The 24754-nt window shown below is 41.4% G+C and overlaps 1 protein-coding gene and 1 long non-coding RNA gene across 3 annotated transcripts in view; one reads left to right on the top strand and one right to left on the bottom strand.

The window, feature by feature from the left end:
- Nucleotides 1-8520, top strand: part of ADGB (androglobin) — a 112852-nt gene extending 104332 nt beyond the window's left edge. Inside the window, exons 30-34 of the mRNA XM_039568850.1 lie at nt 531-686; nt 2532-2640; nt 5228-5315; nt 6467-6650; nt 8254-8520. Coding sequence (XP_039424784.1) covers nt 531-686; nt 2532-2640; nt 5228-5315; nt 6467-6650; nt 8254-8418 — 702 coding nt within the window. The 3' untranslated portion in view covers nt 8419-8520. The remainder of the gene's footprint in view (nt 1-530; nt 687-2531; nt 2641-5227; nt 5316-6466; nt 6651-8253) is intronic.
- Nucleotides 681-22661, bottom strand: LOC109145447. Of its 2 annotated transcripts, XR_002046814.3 has the most exons (4): nt 22104-22661; nt 8153-8367; nt 6447-6566; nt 681-805 (listed from the first exon to the last, which is right to left on the bottom strand). It is a non-coding gene; the product is annotated as an uncharacterized LOC109145447 (long non-coding RNA). The 2 variants fall into 2 exon arrangements; XR_002046813.3 differs by lacking the exon at nt 6447-6566 and having other exon boundaries at nt 22104-22659.
- Between the last annotated feature and the right edge of the window lie 2093 nt (nt 22662-24754).

Genomic DNA, 24754 nt, shown 5'->3' with positions numbered 1-24754 from the left:
AATATAATAAGGCTTCTAGTAAAGAAGGGAAGGGAAGGGAAGGGAAGGGAAGGAAGGGAAGGGAAGGGAAGGGAAGGGAAGGGAAGGGAAGGGAAGGGAAGGGAAGGGAAGGGAAGGGAAGGGAAGGGAAGGGAAGGGAAGGGAAGGGAAGGGAAGGGAAGGGAAGGGAAGGGAAGGGAAGGGAAGGGAAGGGAAGGGAAGGGAAGGGAAGGGAGATAAAACAATTGCATGAAAAATCACTGCAAAATACTCTGGTTCAGACAAACTGTTCAGAAGAACTGGGAGGGTGGAGCATGCTGTATGGGGGTGGGGGAAAACATGAGAACAAAATACCTGAAAGAGCTTCCAGGTATTGCAAAGTAATTTTTCTTTCCTTTGGCAGCCTCTATTTGTGTCATAATGCGTATCAGTCTGTCAATGTACAATGCATATCAGTCAGAAAAATTATCAGTATAGAAAAACATAACTTCATCCTAAAGAGTGATAATAGATGTGTACCAGTGACTACATTGTGTTTATGATACTTTCAGCCAGCAGATTCAAACACACCCTACTGGATTTTACGCATAGTTAGCGAACAGAAAGAGGCAGACTTTCTGGAGATGAAGAAAGACACCCGGCGAGCAGATGAGATCAGAGCCATGAAAGAAGCATGGGAGTCTGCAGAGCCAGGGAGAGCTGTCAAGGTAATACCAGAGTGCTATCTTTGCAGTGATGTTTCTTCACAAGTTCCAGGAGTTGTTGTGATGATAGAGCAGTTGTCACAACAGAAACTTGACTTCATAGGGTTGTCCTCTTCACCACTCTGTGGAAGACAAGAAATTTTACAGTTTAAAGAATTAAAAGTGATTATGTTCCTGAATTCCAGGCAGGAATCCAGATAATCTACTTCAGGCTTCTGTAGATCACTGAGATTTTAGGTTCTACTTTACAAAACATAGAAAAGTTTCTCCTTAGAAAGCCAACTACCTCTACACATTTGCAAAGCTGCTACTTGTGGCAAGTTTAATGTTTAGCATGAACAGATTCGATTGAGAAATACACTGCTATAAACATGCCAAAAATGATTCCTCCTGAAGAACTGGCATCTGGTCATATCAGTACTCAAATTGTCCCTTGCAGCCAGGATTCCAAATTCATTCTGTGTTGCAGGTTACCCATGGGCTGGTACACGCTCAGTATGAATTCACTGTTTTGGAGAAGCAATACTGATTTAGTTGCCGGCTGCATCTGGGTGCTTTTGACGTGGCATATGCTTGAGGTGGAAAAATAATACATGCTCTTTCTAGCAAAGCAAAAAGTTGCAGTGCTGATTCAGAATTAGAAGCATCATTACCAAAGAAAAATAAAAGAACAAAGTGCAGTCTTCTAACTCACCTGAGAGTCATTCCCTATCACCACCAATACAATTTCCCATTAAGGGATATTCAGTCAGAATCCCAGATTTGTCTTTTTTATATTACCTTTCAGAAATGAACCTCAGACATGAGTCTTGCCAGTTAGAATCTCAGATTTTCTCAGTTCTTTTCAGTTTGTTCAAAAGCAGAACTTTTCCTGACACTACTCTGTTAAATTCTGAACTAAGGAGAGATGCAGCTCTGCAGCTTTGATTGGTTGTGCTGAGACTGAAAATGCAAGTACAGCCTCCTAAAGATTAGCTGGAAATGAATCCTCTTTGATGTGCAAAGACTCTTCAGAATCTGATTCTATCACCGTTGCCTTTTTTAATCAGAAAATCAACTGAATTGCAACTACGGGGTTCCATTTTTGAAGCCCCTTAGGTTTGTGACAATTTTTTAAAACAGCTGTCATTAAGACAATTGCAGCAACAACAGAATATGCTAAAACAAGGTCTAAATTGGGGGTGTGCTATCCAGATTAAGTAGCTTCCCCTTTCCTTTCTTCTTGACAACCCTGGCCCAATGTCTGCCCATTCCAGAGTCACAGACCCTCTGACTCTGGAAATTGAGTGCCTGACTCCAGGATGACCAAAAGCCAAAGGGCTTCTCTATCCATTCTGGCAACGTCAGCCCTTAAGAGAATGCCAAGTGAGTCAAAGTCGCCTTCTGAAAAAACAGAAGTACTGATGTCTGGTTCTGGCATCAAAGGTAATTGAGTCTGAAAGGGTTTGCACCCAAAGGTCTCATTTTTCAGGAGGAAGTCTAAATCATCAGGCTATAGGAGCTCCTAGGATGAAGTGATAGTTCCCTAAGGAGGTGCAGTAGCCGTACATTCAGCTATACAGCTTTTGTTTTATTTTTAATCCCAATACTATTTTAAACTGCCCAGAGATTAGTGATTTCCCACTATTTCATTGGACAGTGATCTTTAGTGTAAGTGTGCAGTATCTTAGGACTGATTCAGTGGGATCCTGGCATCTTTTCTGATTCCAGCACCAGGCAGACTTGCACACTGCACCCCGGTGTTAGGTCTTATTGAAGACTTATAGAATCCTACTTTTGAAAATTCTTTGAGATTTAAAATATGCAGTAAAATTTTTCTTACCTGGACTATAAAACTTTGATCTCTAGGCTTTTCAGGAACGTGTGCGTTTTATTAATAAGTATGCTGTGAGAGATTCAGAGGAACCCATAGCTGGGGCTGAGACTGCCAACTTAACACCTAGCTCAGGAGAAACAGGTAAGGGTATAACTTTCTGTTCAGCATGTTCCACTCCTTAGAAAAGACTTCTGCATTAAATACTGGTAGTAGATGGATAGATCAGCTCCAATAAAGGTGTCCAAATGTGCAATGGCAAGCTTGCTCTCTATCACCTCTTTATTTTAATTGTTTCACTGCTCTATTTACAGACACACAGCCCCACAGCTCTTGGAGGCTGCCAAGTTACCCTTAAGCAAACTTCAGGTAGTCCTTTTGTAGTAGAATTCTAATCCTGAATTAATCTGAAATTTTTGGAAGTTCGGCGGAAAATACCTTCTCCTTCAATTCCAAGTACCAGAGTTCATTAGTGTAGAAATGCTAAAAAAGTGTTTAGCAGCTAAAATAGCATGTCAGTAAGAGACTAATACACCTAAACTGCATTCTCTTCATGTTCATGTTCATGGAAATTGTTCATGAAGAGTGATCTAGAAGCGAGGTGTCAAAAAGTGCATTCTGAGTAGCATCAGCTTCCTGGAAGCTTCCATGAGTGCTGCCTAATGTTATTTAGTGATTACAACTTCTATGGGTTCTTCATATGTATTCCCTGCCAATTTCTGTACTCTGATGAAAAGTTGAACTGGGTGCAAGACTTCAAGCTGTTTGTTGGTTTTTTTCTTTTGTGAATATGCTGAGATCAGGCCATCATAAAAAGGACAGAATACTGCCCAGTCTGATTGTGACAATATCTGGTCATGACTCATGTTCATGGAACTAGAACCCGTGACCCATACTTAATTATAGGTTAGTGTTTTTCCATCCTGGTAAGTACACTTCACAGGAAAGGTTCAGAACTTAAGTAGAATTAATCCTCACCTACTGCCTTAAACATAATATTGGTTACTCAAAACAATATTATTTCCTCTAAGCTACTGGCTAAAGGACTTCAAAATTAATGGTTGTCCACCTAGAGCTTTGTTCTAAACTAAGCATTTAGAGTCTAATATAAAGCCTTATGAAGTAAAGAGTGACACCCCAATGACTTTAAGTTGTTGTGGTTCTATTCTGTTGCAGTGAACCATGACCAACCCCAGGGCCAGCCCCAAAAGCCTTGAGCACCCCAAAGGCTGTGATCTGTGCCTTACCCTTTAGCTGCAAGTCTCCCTTCCCCATTTTTCTCGTATCTCTCTGCCTTTCCAGAGTGATCTAGGTTCTTTGGCAGCAGATTGGTCTCTGTTACTCCTCCCAGCCCCTTTCTTCATTGACTGTAATCCCTTCTCCCCACCTCTGTAACACCCGCTGGCCGAAGTTATCATTGGTTACTCTGTGTTTTCCACGCCTGCTCGTCGGGCTACAACCGTCCCTCCAGGCATGTGGCTTATTCTACCCTGGAATAAACCCCTTTCCCACGAAGGGGAGTCCCTCCGCTTTATCCTACCTCCTTCACGTGTGCTGGCCATCGGGGTGCAAGGCGAACCCGAGCTGGGGATTCGCCCGTTCTCCCGCACGCCGCAATCGGACTCCATCTGTCCCTGCTCGGGGCAGGCAGAAGGCTGCTCGGTACCAGGACAACACGCTAGCCCGGCTGGTACTGCAGCACTGTTCCACAGAGTACAGCAATAGGCAATGATGGGATTGAACATCTCTGTAGTATGCAGTATCTTAATGAGGATTTTTGTATTCTGGAGAATTCTGTTCTGATGGGCAGTATCTAAGGCACTTCCAAAGATCCAAGTCACCCTTTGAGACCAGCAGAGAAGGCTGGTATATTTGTCCATGTATAGACAGTAAATATATAGACAGTAAATATATAGACAGTAATTTTTTTAATGTTCAGAAACCTCTTCCTATTTTTTCATGAGAAAAGTCCAGTAATATTTTTAAAACATTTCAACTGGTTACTGCTATAGGTAAGGTAATAAAAGAGTTTTTATAAAAGAAAACTACTGCAGTCATCATTAAATCTCATCAAATTTCACAGGTATTTCACAAGCACATGGAGACAAATTGAAAGAAGGAAGCATTAAAATAATGACAAAGCAGCTCAGCCTGGTGCCAAGCTTAATATCAGATGTGTCATTGTATTGCAAGAATGCTACAATAAAACATAGCATGGTTATTATCCATGTGGTTAAAAAAAAAGTCTAAGATTTCAGAATACCAGTTTTACTATGTCATGGTTTTTCTTTAAACTGGTATTTCTTAAACTAAATATTTTCCCCAAAAGGGAATATAATTTTTTAAAATTACAGCCAGGACTGAACAACCAGCTTGTTATTGATTTTTTTAAATAAAAGAATATGATTCCCAGAAGTTGTTTTTATATCTTTCAGGCACTGCAAATTCAATGTTCTTGCTTAGATTTACAAACTTTCTTGAGTAGAGGGGATTTAGCTAAAATATATATATTAGTTTAATTGTAGTATATGTGGGGGTTTTGCAGCATCTTTGATTGTATCCTACATGTTGGAAGTAAAAGGGCAGAAATATATCCTCTTCAGCCCATATTCTCATTTAATAATTTTGCTGAGCCAAAGGAAGAAAAATTTATGTAAGAATTTAGGTGGAGCCCCCTAGCATAACCAAATAACCAGTTTAATCTGTTCTATTTTATATTTTCTTACCACAGGAGAGAAAGCACCACAAACAGCTATTGGCTCAAGATTAAAAACACAGCAAAAGAAATGGAAGCTTATAGACCTTAGTCCTTACATGAGGTAAACTGCCCTAACATAATAAAAGCCCAAGGAGTTGAATCACTGCACTGTATGTAATGAGTACGTGACATAAACTTTTGAAGACAATGAGCATTCAGGCAAATATATTTATTTCAGTGTTCATCTTGAAAGGAGCATGTATTTCCAGATCACAGGATATTCTGAATTGGAAGGGCCCCACGAGGATCATCAAGTCCTGCTCTTAAGTGAATGGCCCATACAGGGATTGAACCCACAATCTTGGTGGTATCAGCACCACACTCCAAACAGCTGAGCCAATCTCAGGATCATAAGAAATTTTTCAGGATGTTATGCTGGCTTAAGATAACATATTTAACAAACACAGTTCAGTTAATAATAGTTAATATCTGAAATAATTATATTAATTATATTTATTATTCAAAAGAACTTTATTCTTTATTACAAATGTTGACATGAACTTATCAAGCTAATTCACATGCACCTCCTTATTTGCTGTGCTGTGGCTAGAACCCACTTCATGCTTAAGTCCATTTGTATTCAATGTGGCATTTTTGTATTTCATTGATCTTCAAAAGACTTTAAAAAATGCTGAAAAAAATGCTCAAATTTCATTTTAAATTGAAAGGGAAATAGGCATTATATTGAAGTGAATAGCATTAAACCAGTAGAAAATATGGCAAAATACCTTCCAGAAGTTTGAATCTTGTAAGCATTTCATTTGTCTCCAACTCCTTGACTTTTACACTAGTCATTTAGGACAAAATTTCAAAGTATATTATCCACTTACCTGCCATTATGCCAAAAGGGAAAAAAAAAAAAGAAATTGATTTTGTCTCAATGCATAATTATAATATAAAAAACTTCTAAAAATATATTTCTTGCAAATTACAAGTAAGTGTCACATGTAGGAGTTTTTCCTATGCTCGAAGATGAGCATGATTTTACAAATAGATTTAAAACAGACACTCAAATATATGGCCTCAGGAATGTATTTTCTTATTGGTGTTATATATAAACAGAAGAAAAGTGACTCCTTAACCATATCTAACCATACGATAGTGATGTTGCCAAATATAAGCCAAATACCTGCATATAGATGTTAAGCAAAATAGACAACAACCGAAACTGCATTTGATATGAGACAAATACCTGTTTTGTATTTCCTTCAGAAAAACAATGTCTGAATCTGTCCTGAGAAATGAATCTATCATTCAACAGCAACAGATGCGTAAAGAAGAAAAAATTAACCATTTTAGGCAACTCCGCAAGCTGGTATTGGAACAAAGACAAAAAGAAGAAAATGACAGAGTTTTATTGAAGCAAAATATACTTGAAATGTATGAGAACCTGCAGGTATGTTTTCAAGATTACTTTCCAGTTAATTACTACCGTGATGTCTGCCACTAGTCTGAATATCCTGATCAACCATTATCAAGAGTTTTGTATTCAGTACTAGTAATTAGAAGCAGTGAACAAGCTTGAAATTTCACTTGGGCAAAGGTTAAAACCAAAAGTTCTAAAGTAAAAAAATAGTACTGCATGACATCCTTAGTATGAATACCCTCTCTGCAAAAACACTATTTTATCAGCATAAAAGGATGGTTATAAGTCAGAATAAACTGACATGTGACATACATGACTAGATGCTTATTAGGTAAAGCATCTCCAGTTTGGCTATTTTTTAGTTATAGAATTGAATAGAGCTTTTTGAAAAGGAATAAAAATTGTACAGGGGGATAAGTTGCTCTTAATGTGTCTCAGAGAAAAGTTAGAGAACGCAGTTTTCTTGGAATATGCATGATGCCAGCAAACAAAGAATTTAGATTACTAATCTTCAGAAAACCATGTCTATAAGTAATAAATGTGGTAGCATTAGGGTAGGATCCATTGTGAGGATGAACTCAGCCAATGCATTGCACATGAAATTGGTACAAATATTTTACCAAATTGGCTTAACTGTTGAGCATCAACAGGAACAAAATGATGTGTTACAGTGGTGATACAATAACCACTATCAATCAGCTGGTGACTATTCAGAGCTCTTAAAACTGGGTAAGAGACAGTAAAAGCAATTTTACATCAAATCAACCTATTTACAGAAATCTTACTTGAAAACATCTCCTTAACTAGTTCCCAGACAGCCTGATTTATGTTACTCAAGTACTGGTCAGCAAGGAGCCACAGTTCTCCCTCCAGCAGCCTGATCCTATTAAGCCAGGTTTTCAGATGTTACTATGATTTTGGATGCCTAACATATTATATATTAGAAGGGCAAATTTTTCACAAGAGTAGATCCTCTACTCTTTCTGGAAAGTATTTCCTTTAAAAGTGTATTTCACAGTATGAATTTAAAATGAGAGTTACTTGTGAATATGCACACTGTACTGATAAGCACTTTTGCAGTTCTTTCATCTGTAGACCATAAAGAACTATATAGACATTTCCAGGTATCCCCATTTTTCAGGATGGAAATAGAAAAGGGAAAGTATTCAGAGGTGTCAAAGCCCCACTTGCCCTAGGTCTCATTGAAGGTCATTGTGATTTAGGCTCCTTTAGCCTCTTAAAAGGCTAGAACTCCTAAGCCATTTCAGCATTTCTGACACCTAGTTTTTAATAGACTTGTTTAAGACAGAAAAGCAAAGCAGTAACTGAAAAGGGACTAGATCCAGATGGGTAACTACTCTGTTGCCCTATTCTCCTTTCATACAACTAGCTTATTATTCCAGCAGTTTAAAAAGGATTTTTCTGAACTTTCTCTTCTTCATGGTGGAAAGATTGACATATAGCTGCTTCCTTTGAGAAATCAATAAACATCCATGTAAAAAGAAAAGGAGAGATACTCTCCCTGTACTTACAGAGTCGCAAAGTGAAACAGAAGAGCAAGGATACAGTTCCTTGTGATGAAATCAAGATTGATGTGCTGAGCATGGCAGTATTGCTGTTTGTTTTTGGCCAGGCATCCTTAGATGAAACACGAGGCAGAGTTTACAGCATTCGGGAAGCATACAGAAATCAGCTGCTGGAGGCTGAGCGCAGAAAACAAGAAGAACTGGCAGCTCAGGAAGCAGCCCTGCAAGCAGAGCAAAAGAAGAGAATTGCAGACAGAAAGAAAAAACGGTAAAGGCTTAGGGAAAAAAAGTGTAGTTGCTATCACTAGTGAATTGTATTTAACAGTTTGGGAAAGAAAGTTCATATGCAAAGATGAGAAAGAATGTTTATTATTTTCAAGTATTTTTGGCAACTATATCACATTTTCTCTCTTTGCCTGTTGCTAGTCAAAAAATTGATCTAGTATTCTTTTTAGCAGTGTTTGGTATTTTGCTTCTCACAAAGCTACTCGCTACTATTAAAATTTTTGTGTTTTACTGAAATAACTTTTGCAATAAAATTCATATTCCATTTAGACTCTTCTCCCAAAATCACCGTGTCTTTTGTCTTTTTTCCCAATCAAAACAGAACTAGTCAAGAATGAATCAGAGTTGAAACAGTAAATGTAACCAGTCAGTTTTGAAAGTCATTTGACCTGGCTCCTTCAGTGAATGACAATTTATGGAGTTTATCATAATTAAATAGCGGCAAACCACACTTTTCATATGCTGGCATTGGGAGGCTTACCAAAGCCTGACTGAGTAGGCACTCGCAAGCTCTCTGTGTACTGTAATATTTTTCCCTTCCATCATTCTCTTACGTGTTTTGGAATCTCAGTAATGCTCTGTAGTGACAAACTCATGACACAACCTTCCAAGGCTTGTTAAATACTCCTTTATCCTTCCTAAGCTATATTTTGCCCATGCTGGCTTTGCTCAAAGTGACTAATTACAGTAGACTCTCATCTGGAATTTAAAATCATTTCTTAAAAGTAAACCAGTGCATGAGGTGGCAATCACAGGCTTTTTACACAAAGGGTGAAATGTTTCCTCTAAGCTCTTGTTTCCATTATCATAGAACTCCTGTATTTGTCATTTTGTCATCAAACACAAAAAAACTATCACCACAAGCTGTTGCCCTATCCACCTTTCTTTCCCAAGAAACCACTCACAAGCTATCACTCTGTGCACAGAGACAATGATCAAAACTCTTACAATTGTGAGAGATCTCTAGAACGGACAGAGCTGTTTTAAATGGCTTAAAGTATTTTCCATGTATGCAGTTGCAAGCAGAAGCTTGGGAAGTTAGACTAAGTATATATTGTATACATGCATTGTGTCCAGGATGTCCAAAAGCATTTTATTATCTAGTTAAGGTAAGAAACCGTGAGACTCACCCATTTGATGCAAATCACAGGAAGTTTTGTGCTTTTCATTCTGGCCACTGGACAGGCTACCATTGCCTTTGAAACTAGCCTTTCCTCTGCATCTTAATGACCAGATGTTCAGCTTCAGCTGGTTTTACTCACCTCTGTTTTATCCATACCTCACTATTTGGCTTGAACTTGACTCAGTCTTCTGTCAATTCTATGATGTCTGTGCTTTGTACATCATCAAACCTACACACTTGCTGTGTGCCTCCATTCGGCCTCCTTCTTCCCATACATCACGAACTAAACTAACTAGCTTGAGTTTTTGTCTTTGAAAAGGAAGAATTGAAACCAGAGTCCTAAAACTGCACTGGTGAATTTTATTTCTAAGATCAGGAGCTAAGTTTTGCTTTGACCCATACAGGCTGCAAATAAAAAGCCTGTCAGTCTTTTGCTATAATTGCTCTTTGTCCTCTCTGTTTTGGAATATAGGATATACTGCTTCATAATATTCTATCTTGTTTCCATGGCAATAGCACGTGTTGGTTGTCTTCTTATGTGAATCTCTAATGAGCTTCTGTAGAGGAAGATCAAGTTGAAGTTCTGTTCTTCATGTCACTGCAAGCGTTATAACGACATTCTGTTGTAAAAATCAATCCAGTTCCAAAAGCCAGCATTATAAACATCTAAATGTAAAAAATTCAGCTAATAACTTTCATGATCACAACCCGTCCCCATGTGTAATCAGCTGTCAGCTGACAAACTTAGGCACAGTGTACTCAGATCTACATTATCAAATCTTGCTTTGATGTTAAATGTAATTCTAATTTTCATAATTTTCTCATTTTGAAAGGTAACGTGGCATCGTCAAAATCTGCTGTATGGTTTGTGAATGTCTCTATTGGCTCTTTTATGATTTCAACAATGCAGGTATGATGAGGGTGTGAATTACTGCCACACTGTTTAATTGCATGTACTTTGGGGTGTGTAATGTGTTTTAAGAGAAGCACAGTAACAGTTTTACTAAATCCCTGTGCATGTTCTAGAAGAACAAAATATTCACTTACCTCATAATGGAGCATGGAAGAGAAAATGCCTTGTTTGGATTGTGCTAAAGAATTTACATACATTGGACCAGAAACAGATGACTGATGACATTTCATATGCATCAGTTTTACATCAGCAGAACAGCTTTTCACATGTTGCACTATATTACAGGCTAAGTTAGTGGGGAAAGATGTACAAAAACTAAAACAAAACTATTTCTAAACAGCCATTTGCAGTAAGTTAAAAAGCCATCGTGTTTAGCACTTTACTGTAAGAAAAACAAGAAAAACTGTATGTTGTGTTTTAATTGATTGTCACCTCCAGTTTGTAGTCAGGTTGCCCAATAGTCAAATTATGTGTTCACGTGGGTAAAACATGTTTATTCTTTTGCCCTCTAGGACTAATACAGCTCTCATGGTTTTGACACTGGCTAAGCGCCAAGTACTCACGAAAAACTACTCACTCATTTTCCTCTGCTATAGCTAAGCAGAGGAGGGGAAATTAAAATGAAAACTTCATGACTTGAGATAAGGATTAGGGAAAAAAATTTTATGGGCAAAACAGGCTCAAAACTTGAACAGTATAAATAAAATTTATTATAAACAGAATTAAAAGTAAAAAGGGTATGAGAACACCTTTCTTTCCCAGTCCCTCCCTCTTTTCACCGACCACGCAAGGAGACGAAACATGGGGTTTTGTTTAGTCTTTCACTTCTTAAAAATCTTTCTTCAGTACACTTAAGGAAAAAAAGTTTCTTTCTTCTGCTGTGCTGTGGGATCCTTCCCACGGGAGATAGTTCCCTGTGAACTTTTCCAGCGTGGTTTTAACTTTCACAAAAAGCAGCCCACCCGACCTGGTGTAACGTGAGTCCCTCCCATGAATGGTGCAGTCTTCCCAAAACTTGTGAGTCATTTTAGTTCATGGGGTTTAGTCTTTTAGCTGTCCTAGTTTGGAAGCACGGGTTCTCTTTTTCTATCTCTGAAAGCAAGAGTCTTTTCTCTCTGTTCGAGTTCCTCACTGGATTACAGCTTTTCAGCATTCACGCGCTCCAGTTTGAGCACTATTCCTCACGGACTGTGTGTGGATCTCTGCATCCCGCCCATGCACCTCATGAATCACAGGGAAAGAGTTTGCTGTATTATAGTCCTCACCATGGCTTGCAGAAGAATCTCAGCTCTGACGTTTGGAGCACTTCCTCTCTCTCTTTTTCACTGACTTCAGTATCGCCATGTTGGTTCTCCTCACATGTCCCCACTTTGCCCTTGTCTCTGACTCGGGAGAAAATTGGTGTCCATAGGTTTCATTTAGTGTCAAGTTCTATCAATCAAAAAGCTCTTATAGAGCTTCACTGCACTGAAAAGGTTGAGCTCGTCTGTGTTCCATGTAGGGGAATTGTTCGCCACGTTTTCATCGCTGGCCACATGGTCCCTGCCGACAGCACATGGGCTGCGCTGGCCGCTGGCTCCACTCAGCACCTCTCCTCATGTGGGGCACTGAAAAGAAGTTGCTGCCGCCCCTGCCCTTTTGTCTGCAGCACAGGTGGTTAAAAGCAGCTAAGCAAGTAAAGTTCATTGGGAGCCATGCTGAGATGGCAGCAGCCACGCCGCCCCAGCTGCATGGGCGTTCCCGGCGCTGGTCCCAGCCGCATGGTCCCAGCTGCATGGCTGCTCGCAGTGCCAGGATGGCCCCCCACCCTGGCAGCACGACCCCGGCTGCCCTCTGGATGGGCCCCCCAATGGCCACCTCACCACCCCTCAGGAGAAGAAAAAGAGAGCTTCCGGTGCTTTTTTCCTTTCTTAAATATGTCATCGCAGAGGCATTACCAACTTCTCTAATTGGGCTAGTAACTTGCCCATTGTCAGAGCCTTCAGCGATTGGCTCTGTGCTGGACATAGGAGAAGCTTCGAGCAGCTTCTCCCTCTCACTAAAACCAGGCTGTGTTAAACCAACACAAAGCTTTTAAGCATCATAATTTTATAAAATTTACTGTAATAAAAGCTCTGGGATTCGGATAGTCATGAGTCCTGCTTATACTTAGCTTGGCCATACAGGGCCATATTCAGTAAGAGCATAAGGACAAGCTTGAAATTACGTGCATTCTTGCTCAGTGAAGAAGAGTCCTTAAGAAAAGGACTCACACATGGAGTCAAGCCCTTTACAGAACAGAACAGATAGTGCAAACTTTTCTGAATCAAGACACGATTGCCTGATCTTTCAAGATGACACTCATTTTGGAGGTGCAATAGCAAAATGGCTGCATCAAAGCATACTATACCAGGTATCTTGTGGCATCACACCACAGAAGAGAGTTTAGGGAAGTGGGAGCAGGGGTTGAACAGTTGCCTTCTAACATTTCTTACAGAAAATCATATCTGAGAAAGCTGGCACAGTTTGTCACTTACACAGCCCCTCATTTTTGTTCATGGAAGGACTCCGTGTGTGAAAAACAGCACGTGTATCTATGATGATCTCTAAAGGTTGCAGTTTAGCTGTCTTGTGACTTGAAGAGTTGCATACTTCTCCCCTGAAATTCCAAGTCTGACTCCTGAAGAAGAGCCTGGCAGAAGCCATTTCTTTACATAGATAAAAGGGAATTGGGTACCTCAGCAGTTCAAAAATCCTGATCTGTGTCTAGCAGAAAACTGTGTGCTTCTTAGAGATGGTCTCCATTATAATGGTAAGATTTCTTTTTATTTTTGTGTGATTCCCCCACATCTTTAAGTACCTCCAACTCATGAATCAAATACAAAACTGATTCCACTCTCTTCACTTAAAACACTGTTGAAGAGTCTGTTAGTATCTAAACATCAAGAAGAAGCAATTTCAAAAAGCAGCACAGTGGCATGTGAGAGACAAGCCTGGTTTTCCTCCTGTGAACCAGCTATGCAGTTTGAAACATCTAGTGAGCTCTGAGTTTAGGGCAATACTGGAAATGTTTTACAATTATACTTGGTGATTGGCTGGAATTTTGAACATTGATTTAGAATTTTATTAGAGCATAGGGCATCTTTCAGTATATCATTGAAGTTGAGTTGCATTTTTGTAGTAGTAAAACTAAAAGAATTTGTTTACTGTACTCTTTCCTGATACTCATTTCTCTTTCAATTGAAGTGTAGCCAGTTATACAAAGGAAAAATCCTGCTATTCAGTAGAAATTTGTAAAAGTTTGGGTGGAAACTGCAAAAGTCACAGGAGAATGAGAACATGTTAGATTGCATTGTGAATAATCCCTAAAGAATTTATCAGTTTGATTTCTTTACTTCTACATTTTAGGAAAAATGGTAGATTCACAGTGAGGTGCAGGTAGCTGAGAAAGAAATAAGTCTTTGACCTGATAATTCAATTTAATGGGGATTAAGTCCATAAAGACTTATTCACTTGTAATAATTCTTTGTAGGCATGTTCTGCTAAGCTTTAGCAGTTTTCACTGCTTGATCCTTTTCTTTTGACCAGCTATTCTGAATTAGAAAGGATCTTTTCCATTAAAATATGTATCTACAGTTACTTTTTAATGCAAGTAGCTTCATTAATCTTCATATTACTTGTCCCATCTGCTTTGCTTTAATTTGGCTGGCATTTACACAATGAGTTACAGATCAAAAAGCAGAGCAAGCCTGTTCCGTATTGCCTCACTACTGAGACAAGCAATGTGCTGTGAAACTAGGCTGGGTTCTGAGCTGCCAGTCTGCTCACCCCGGCAATGTGCAATTTACCCACTCTGTAAGGTCTCATTCAAGGAAGAGACAGCATTTATACACATGCACAGCATATCCCCTCCAAAAGGCAAGAAAAGTGTCTACATATTTTGTCTGGCAGAAAACTTAAGAGAACAGCTTTGCATAATCACATGGCAGTTTACAGAATGAAGAAATCTCACTCTCTGAGCCCTTTTTTCCTCTTATTCATTTCTTGAATTAGTCCTAATAGATTCAAAGTCCAGGTAATATTCCAATGATTTAAATATTCTTGTTTGCAGAAAAACAAGAAGATGATGTCCTCCATCTCAGAGGAGTACAAAGACAGTAGAAAAGTAGAAAGCCAGGGAAGGAGAGGAAACTATTTGCATTGTATGAACTGAGACAACAGCACAAAAGGAAGGTGCAGTGAAGATGTCACTAGCCACAATAAGAGAAAATATTTGGGGGGGAGGGGGGATGGGGGGACACAGTTAGATAGGACTCAGGACTTTTGATCTTTGTGGCAACAAGAATGTGCTTAGGGTCAGTGGTTCAGGGGCTGGCAGGCTATTCTGAGAATGTGATAATGTACAGGCCCAAGTGTAGCCAGGATATGTCACTTCAGGTCACATCTCAATGCACAGTCCTCTCTGAAACCTGAGCTTCCCTGCCCAACAACCGGGCTTTCTCCCTAAGGGCAAGTACCAACATGCTCAGTCTTCCATGGGTACATGGGAGGTGTTTGCCTTGCACATGGTAGCTCAGTGGATGCAGCACAATCCATGGAAAAAAATACCCAGGCTTCTCTACTCTCTGCCTGAGAAAGCTGGATTCCATGGGTGTGTGCCCACAGACACATATATCGGGGATATATATCACAGATATCTTTCCCAGACACCATGGGGAACCCATTCTCACCAGACCCATGCTCACAAGACCAAGCATAGGGCAAGAGAGATCCTGACTCCATGTATAAGCCAGCTCATTGCAAAGCTGGAACAGAGAAGGAGAGATACAGCTGCTGCATGTTCATGGACTTCTGTAAGGTTTGACTTGCTAATAAGTCATATAAATGAAGTGTCTTGCTAAAAGGAGATTACTGTTTTGCAGCCTGTAGTGTGCTAGATTTGATTTCCATCCAATGTCTGGACATTCTACTCATGGCAAAAACCAGTAGATGTCAGCTACAGACAGGTACAGAGGCAGTCCAAGCACTCAGTGTTGGCACAGCTACGAGCAACCAGAACTGCTTCAGACATATAGAGGGGCAGTGAAAAAAAATTCATCCTTCCTTTTCTATACTCCACTCCTTCAGCTTTAAGACCACAATTATTATGGGGGTTTATTATTTATTTTTTTACTACAGAGAAACCTTGACTTGGCTCTGGAGACAATAGTTGGCAGAGGCTAGAATCACAGATCCAAAAATTCAGGAAAGACTAAAACTACTCCACCCCTAGTCCACCAGGGTAGACAAAAGAATGAAAGGCTTTATATCACAGGACTTTACATACCCTATAAAAATTTTACTCTTGGGAACTGGAGAAAGATAAGGGACTAAAAATTAGTCACAAGTGCCTAAAGCCATGTTTGTACTCTTCTCTCTTACACTACAAAAATGTGGCATGAGAGAATGTGAGGTTCAGCTAATGCAGGAATGAGAAACTTCCTCATACCTTGTCCTTTCTCTTGATAGAATGACTTTCACAGCATTTCATCAAAAGCATTAGGAAAAGCAAGGGAATGATTTTCTATTGCTCTAGTGCAAAAGGCGAGTTTCCTAAAAGCACATTTCTCAGACTTGCTTAAATTGCTTTCACCTGAACTATTCAGTGTTATGAGTTTCAAAAACTTCATTGGTAACTTAGGTTTTTCAAGTGGTTTCTTTTTTTCTCCCATATATATTACTGGCTTAACACATTGCAGCTGTGATGTAGCAGATGGAAACTGTTTTGATAATTGATGCTTTGAAATACCATATGCATAGGCTGAGATATTTAAGTTCTGTTTAATGTGTTTGTCTGTCTATGTCCATATCTGCTTTCTCCAAAAGAGGATTTGTTTACCACAAAACAACAACAAAAAATCTGGTAACATGGCTAAGATGAGAAGATTGTAGATCCCTGTCACACCGTTTACAAATTGGATGCAGAGACAAACAAGTCCAGATGAAGTATCATTCTCTTTTCAGTCTTCTCACTAAACTTAGCATGATCTGGAGGTCTATTATTGTTCCCCAGCTATCTATCAGCACATGTGTGCTGAGTATATCATTGCTATAATTTAACACACAGCCAGCACTGGTACAACAAAGCTGGTGTGCAGTGCAGAACGATTGCAAGCTAAGTGTGAGACATTTTATCAGATATGGTCCCTGCTCAGTGACATTCAGCTGGAGTTTTGCTAGAGGCCGGGAGTTCACCAGCGGGATGCACAGGGCGGAACATTGTGAGATAGCACTCTTGGCAGTCCACTTAAGTATGTTGCTTTCAGATGCAACATGATGCAGTCTCCTTGTTCCATCCTTTTTTACAGGTTCCACTGTACTCATTGCTGCTTTCGTACTGTCACCCTGCTAGCAATGTGGCTGTATGGGGAATAATATGGAAATCACTTTAAATAGAAACCTACAGAAACGTTGCGCCACAGTCTTTTTTAATTATTTTATTTATTTATTTATTTATTTATTTAATCAAAGATAGTGCAGATAGTATAGAGGGGACGCCTAATTCTGGCCATTTAAATCAGGAGGCTGAGTCATTTAGTCACCTTTAAAAATTCATAATCATGATTGCTGCCTGGAGGAATTTTTAAAACGCGATGTGAATCGTGTCAGTGCGAACAGGTAATACACACGGCGAATAAGGTAATTAAGAGGATGTTTATCTTAAAGGACTTGGGATTTTCTGTCTGATGTCCCGGCGCCGCCATTCCCTCCCGGCCGGGCCCACCAGGGGGCGCTGCGTCCGTGCTTGCTCCGGCCGGGATCGCGGTGCGGCTGCTGGGCCGTTCCTGCCCTCAGGGGCCGCTTCCAGCCCTGCCCGCACATCCCGCCGGGATCGCGGTGCGGCTGCTGGGCCGTTCCTGCCCTCAGGGGCCGCTTCCAGCCCTGCCCGCACATCCCGCCGGGATCGCGGTGCGGCTGCTGGGCCGTTCCTGCCCTCAGGGGCCGCTTCCAGCCCTGCCCGCACATCCCGCCGCCAGCGGGACACGCCCAGGGCAGCCCGGGGGGGGCTGCTGCGCCAAGCTGTGCCCTAGGACCAAACACGGTCTCTCAGCTAATTCGCGGCTGTAGAAGAGAAATGCTGAATTCTCGCTGACCTGGGCTAATTTCCGAGAGGCTGAAGGCAAGGATAGCTGTCTTTTTAGTCTTTTATTTCCCCCATGGCAAAATGTGTACTCAGTTTTGAGTAGCGCTATAAATAACGTAAAAAATAATAATTGGGAGGCACTGGGTCTGCAGAGTAACAAAGCCCCGTTCTTTCATCTGGGCCCTGCAGAGCTGTGCCCTGTCTGCCCCTATTCCACTTGAAAGAGAAGGAATCTGTGTGAACTGGAAGGATTTTGTGTGGCTTTCAGCGTCTCTGCCCGCTTCCACACCGAGTGCGTGACCACTCCACGGCAAAGCTGAGCCCGGGTCAGCTGGCCCGCGCCTGAACCCTCACTGCTGCCAACCCCCGGGAACGCAGGCGCTGGCTGTGTCCAGCCTGCGTTGCCTTAAGCCTTAGAGCCCCGGAAGGCTTTTCCGCTTATTGTTTTCAGGGTTTGTCTGCGGGCCAGCTGACGGCTTAACACGGCTGACCCTCCTCCCCAGCGAGGCTGACACCGGTGCACGGTATCGATCTCACTGCGGTACAGGAGGTGCAGCCAAAGCGCCGAGAGGCACTCATCTCGTACAGTGTAGTACAGTGAACTTTCCGAAAGTAAAAGTGCTTGGTCAGGAGGCTGATAGAGTAAATCATCAAAAATATCCGCTGTCCATTGTGCCTCTTGACATTCATTGTGCTGCAGCTGTGACTTGTTTTATTGACTCATTATAAGGATATAATGCATTGGGGAGTTAGAAACTTGCAAAGGGAAGTATCTGCTGTCCCATAAATTGTCCCTCTAATTTTGTAACACATTACATTTTAAAGGCAGGTCATAATGTTCCCAATCAGTTACCGAAAGGTAGGTCTCTAACTAGAAATTACTCAAGTGAGGAGCTGAGGAACTTGCTTCAAATTGGAGCACTGAAAATCAGGCCAGTTTGAATTAACTGCTGGTGGATACTAGCTTTGAAAACACGGGCTGCTGTCACCAAGTACAACACTTGCCTTTTGAAACAGATCCAGGGAATGAACAAGTACAGAAATATTCCAGACAACTTCAGGGTGCTATTCAGTGGTACTGACCGTGCCTGCACCACTGAGGGGGGCCTGACACAGCACAAGTGTCATCACCACTGGATATGCATCTGCTTGATTCTGGACAGGTTCTAAAGCTGGAACCAAATCCACACTCTGCATGTTGTGCAAGAGAAAAATGGGGGATTGGGATAAGCAAGGGTCTGGTTTTTCTCCTCCAAGTACTCTTGCTTGGACTAAGTGGGTAACTCTACAAGTAAGCTGGATCATAATGGGGGCTGCTTACATTTTTGAACAGCTGATTGAATTTTTTCTCCCATTTATTAATATTATACATATTAGTTTGATAATTTCTTTCAGCAAATTTTTGAGCTGCAGCATCGAGAGCTGCAGCAAACATTGTTTTGTTTATTGCTTATTTTTCAAATGTCATCATGCACTAGAGGGTCTGCAGGAGCTCATCACTTCCCAGGGACAAGAAGACTACAAGAACCTTCTGATGAGGAACAGTCCGTGCAGTCTTCTGCCTACAATAAACTTCTTTTCCCTGCATGTGGGCAAAAAGACAGAATATCACAGAAATTAAAAAACAGATTGAAGCTCTCATTGTGTTTAAGCTTCAGTATATATTAGGATATGGCATTTGTCTAATGATGAGTCTTATGGCTGAGGTGTTAAAAAAGAATTAGTCTAGGCAATTTAGCCACCAGATAGCTATTGATATTAACAGAAGCAGGCTGATTGACTTTGCACGTCTCCAATTATAATCCGTGCTATAATTATGATTATACTTCTCCATAGAGCACTGAGCCTCCACTTTTGACTCATACCAGATTCCCACTGAAGTCAGCAGGAGCTGTGCTAGAGATGGGGCTTTCATAGGCAGCAGTGTTTGTCCGAAAGTAAACAAGCTGTTTCTGTAAATTGCTTCCCTAAAATGGATTGTTTTCTCCTGTGTATGGTCATAGCTCTAATCAGGCATACAGCTTTTGCTTTGTTCTGACACAGGAGCAAAGTCAGGTTTAAGGCACTGGTAGTCTGGTGTATCTTCAGACTTGTCCAGCACTGTAAAAGTCTTAACTTTTACAAGTCTTAACTTAGGGGTTAGCTCGAGTCTCCATCCAATAATTCAGTATCAATAATACCCTGCTTGCCTGTAAATCTTATTCTCATTAGTTTTTGTGCAGACAAGTAAAATGTATTTAATTGATTTCATCATGATTAAAAGGAGGCAAGTAGATTTATGCAAGAGGAGTAAATACTCAGGTTTACTGTGGAAAGCTTACACGGGGAAAATCTATCTTCATCTCCTTACCTACCTTATTATACTCTCAGGCAAACTCTACTTATTGATTGTGGGTGAAGTTGTTAGTTGCCTGGCCAGCACTACAGGTGAGGAAACATGTTTGGGAAGCAGCTTTCCATTTTTTGTAGAAAAAGAGGAAACAAAGACCATAAACTGGGGAAAACCTGAAACAGCAAAATTCATAAGACTATAGTTGTTCATGTTAAGATGCACAATGTGAGAAGAAGATCTTCATGTAGGAAGTTTCTGTAAATGCTAGCTTGGTGACAAATTGTCCCCATTATCTCTATAATCACTTGCTAAGCCATAAAAAATATAAATCTCTCATCTTGCAAGCAGCTCTGTAGAAGTACAATCCCGTGGGATTCTGCATGGCACTACGAGCCTGTTAAAGTCGATCAGAGGGTGGCATAGGGGTGGCATCTCAGGCTGTGTCTTATTTCTGGGAGAAATAGGATCTTCACCCCTTTGGTATTTGTCTGGGTACCAATGAGCATGTGTCAGAAGTATATGGACATTTCTTCATGGAGAGTTTTCAGAATTATAATTACAGCTGTCCTTAAACATCATGTTCTGCACTATATAGTGCCCTGATACATGATGGCTCTGTAACCTAAAACCATACTAGCATTTTAATCTTGGACTTTTTATTACTGGCTCCTTTAATCTCAGGCTTTTTTCTTTTACTGCCTCATCTTTCCAAAATTTGCATTATCAAATACTTAAAATCAATCGCTGCAGCAGAATGAAGAGTATCACTCAGAAAGTTCTCCACCACTGCAGTGGCTACAGCGTGTTACCCTGTGGTATTTGAGCACTTGCATACAGGAATTATTTCTGTCTCCTGAGAGGGTTGGGGCGCAAGGAGCTGTCCTGGTTTTTGCAGAGAGCCATAATACCATATAAGCCCTGTGGCTTTTTGAAAGTGGTGTTAGGAGTGAGGCACAGCATGGCCATGGTTTCATAGCGAGTTTGGGGTCTTGCAGGACCTGGGCCCTAAGCACACCATACTTTTAACAACCAGCTTCTGTGCTTCTCTTGCTAATCCACAGCCATGCTCCACAAGTCAGTAGGAGAAGCCCTCTTATTGAGCACATTATCTTGCTTCTGTTGGGAGGGAAACCAAAATTTCAGAAGTCGAGTCATCATTTTTTCTCTACCTTACTTTTGCAAAATAATAAGGTGAGGCTTCCTAATGTGCAGCCACTTGCAATTAATCAGGCAGTGACTGCGTCTGAGAAGGGCTCAGGGAGCTCCCACCTGGCACCAGGTTAATCTGTTTTCAAAATTTCTGTGACCTGTAGCCACGGTGGGGGCGGCAGGAGCCTTTTCAAGAGACACGAGTGTCATCTAGTGGTGAAATAAACCCACTCGATCACACCCCAGGGGCCACCATCTGCCCACTGGTTTCCATACAGAACACTGGGTGACACAATTTGTTTCTGCCACACTTTAACGACCTAATGCAGAATGTATGCACTAATGCTTCTTTTAGCTTTCATCCTTGTGGGATTTCTTTTATGCAGGCTGATGGAAAATAATACGAGCCCATAGCTAAGCAGGCAGCAGACACTAATGGCTCTCCAGCTGAGGTTCTTCTGTCCCTGTGATGGGATACAGAAAGGATCTGTCTCCTTGGGAACAGTGACCACCAGCTCCCCAGGAGTTAAGTGAGAATTTTACAGGACAAAGAGCTGTTTAAAGTTTTATTTACTTGTATTGTGTGCTGTGTCCCTTGAAGGAATGGACATTAGTGTTTTAGAGTAGATTTTTTCCCAAGCTCCTTTGCCTTCTTTGCCTTCATAAATCCAGATTTATTAGCAGAGCAGAGCATAAACATAGTCATTCTCTTGTACTGATCAAATATGAAAGGAGAAACATCTTCTCACCAGAAGCATCACTAGCAGAGGAACATGCAGGGACAGGTGGCTGAACTGGTAACGAGGTGAAGTGGAGAAATACTGGTTGGTTATGTATAATTTTCCTGATGTGACTTCCCGGCAGCTCATCACAGTAACTCTAATGGAATAAACCCAGCTCAGGGTGTTGTGCAGGTCTTCTGAGTGAAGACAGACTTTGAATCTAGTCACCTAGAACTCATCATGTAAAATTACTCCCAGCCATTGCTCAGTACACATTTTCAGGTGCAGAACTGGAAACCCATCATTTTCTTTGGAACAAAGGGTAACTTACCATATTTTCAGCTGATGCCAAGAAGTGAGACTTTCGAAAAATCCCAAGTGCTTCCCAGTTGAGTAGGGGCTGGTGGATGGAGGACGTGGAGCTACACAGCCTTGGGGCTGTGGGCAGTGAAAATCTGAGCATCCAGTCCCTCTTCTAGGGAGACAAACCAAGGTTACGCCTTGTTTTTCAAATGGTGCTTCACCTCCCACCATTTCCTGCTAGAGCAGGCCTTGGGCCATCATGCCATGCAGGTTTCATGATCCTAAGGGTGAATGCACGGGAAAAAAAACAACCAACAAAAAGCCTAATAAAAAGCACCTGAATCCCTTTGCAGTGCTGCCAGCTGGCTGTGGAATAGGGCGCTGGGCAGGGCCCGGATCAGCCAGGGGCTCTTGGCAAGCCGAGGGCAGCGAAGCATATGGGTCTTTCCCCTGTGTCGCTCTGCGCCGGAGCCACCGAGGGAAGGGGCTCGAGAGCCAGAGCCGCCAGCTCTCGCTCTTTGCCAGCCCGTCGGCTTCCATCTCCCGCTCCCGGGAAAGCGCACCCAGCGGGGCTCGCACTCGCGCTTTTCATTTGTCAGCCAGCCTGCGTCAGCACTAATACCGAGCTCAGCTGCTCATCATCCCAGCTGATAATGTCGCGGGAGGAATTAGGCAAGGCATGCTGGTAGGAGGGAGAGAGAGGGCTTGAGGGAGAGTAATCACTGGCACAGTGATGGGAAATAAATGAGATCAGAAAAAACAACCCTCAAACAGGCTATTCTCAGGCTAAAAGGGAGTGTATTTTTCGGAGATGGGGCTGTTTCAGTCCCAGCTGTGGGGAGCCACGGGATAGCAGCAGGTCTCCCTGGGATTTCAGCAGGGCTTGCCTCAAGGCTAAATGAGGGAGCTGCCACAGGGCGCTTGACATTCAGCTGAGTTGCAGAAAAGCTAAATGGGTGGGCTGAGAGGCTGGGTTGTCCCCTTGCCCACAGATGAGATGTGGCAAGAGGCAGGGGAGGGCTCACAGATGCTGCTGCTTCTGCATGGGTGCAGTGCAGGTTTTCCCTCTTTAGAGAAAAGTGGAAAGCTTTTTGCTTGCACAGCTTCTGCCTGAGATTTGGAGCAGTTTTTCCTCATGAGAACAATGCTAATAAGGAGAGGACGTGCCACAGTCTCATGAAACCCATGGAGGTCCTGGACATGTAAGCAGCACTATTCGCTGTGCAGCAGCCAGCTGGAGTCCAGTCCCCCATATCTCCCTCAACAGCAGAGCAGAGCGCTCTATCAAAAGAAGGCATACACTTAATCAATTCCTGTGGTGCTGTAAAAAGTCAAATTTAATTTGAATTTTTTAATATACCTTTGCATTTTAACCACCGCTAGCACTAGACCAGCGTTTTACTCCTTCTTCTGGTTATTTCCCTACAAAATGTGTCTATTTCAACTGAAATCCAGCAAACATTTTGAAAACACTGTGGCAAGATCAAGGATGTTTTGCAAAATCTTTATCTGTGCAACCTAAATGGACCTGGCAACAGAACAGATTGTGTTCTGAACTTGGGGAAAAAGGTGAAATAGCTCATCCTCATCAGTTCTGCTCTTTGTATGTTGGCAGTAAATTCAGGGTGACTGTCTATCTCTAAATGCTGCATGGCATCTGGAGCTACAGTCCCTGGATTGTCTGGTTTTGTGCACCGTGTAGCTGCTTGGTTCTCCCAAAAGCCATGAAGTGACCCTTGGAAGAAAGTCGTGTATCCAGAGCACCAGTCTGGGCTGACCACAGAGCCACAGACCAGAATTCTCAGCTTAGAAAGCTGCCTTTCATGGGTACCAGAGAAGAAACAAGTATCACAGTGCAGAATGAGCTTTTTTTTCATGAGTGTTGTGTCATGACTAGCACATCTGAACCAAATACTGTAATAATTTATGCCCATGTGTTGCTTTTTTTTTGCACATGTGATTAATTTTGGACATACATTTCCACATCTCTAAGTGTTCTGCAAAGTTCAGCAGTAAATTATTACTTAACAACCAAAAAAGTTGCTTTCTCACACCTTTTATTTTCCTTTTTCTCCTTGCTTACTGGCCACCAGGAGAAACACCATTAGAGTGATGCTGAAATCAAAATCTTTAGCTAAGATTTTCAGAGTGACTGAGGGAGAATTGTCAAGGAAAAGGTGTCTGTGTATCTGGCCTCAAAAGGTAAGCCCAAAAAGGAGACACCCTGGTGACTGAATTCTTGGCAAGTGGTTACATTTGAACATTCAATTGCTGTGATGGCAAAGCCTCCCTCAAAATTATTTTTTTTGCTTGAAACCTAAGTTAAATGGCATTTAATTTCATATTCTTCCACAAAAGTTATTCCAAATTGTTTCCTTTTGAAACAGGCCTAAACTAGGCAGGCATCGTTTGCTAATGAGTCCAAGAGGAAAAGCCTAGATTGCACAAGTTAAAAAAATTTGTGAAGGGCTGATAGTTTTGGCAGAAAGCACTTCATGGCCCCTGAGTGAGGATCATAAGATATCACCTGTCAGCTAGCTCATAAATCACCAGATCAGAGCAAGTCTGATTATTCTTCCACTTGTAAAAATATTAAAAATAAAATTAATCACCATGATTTTCATATTGTTTGTTATTCCTCTAATCGATTATGCACTGCAAAGCTTTTCTCCAAGCAGT

Source organism: Corvus cornix, chromosome 3, assembly GCF_000738735.6.
Source record: "Corvus cornix cornix isolate S_Up_H32 chromosome 3, ASM73873v5, whole genome shotgun sequence".
Classification (NCBI taxonomy): domain Eukaryota; kingdom Metazoa; phylum Chordata; class Aves; order Passeriformes; family Corvidae; genus Corvus; species Corvus cornix.
The sequence above is the reverse complement of the archived record's forward strand: the minus strand, read 5'-3'. Positions and strand labels throughout refer to the sequence as shown.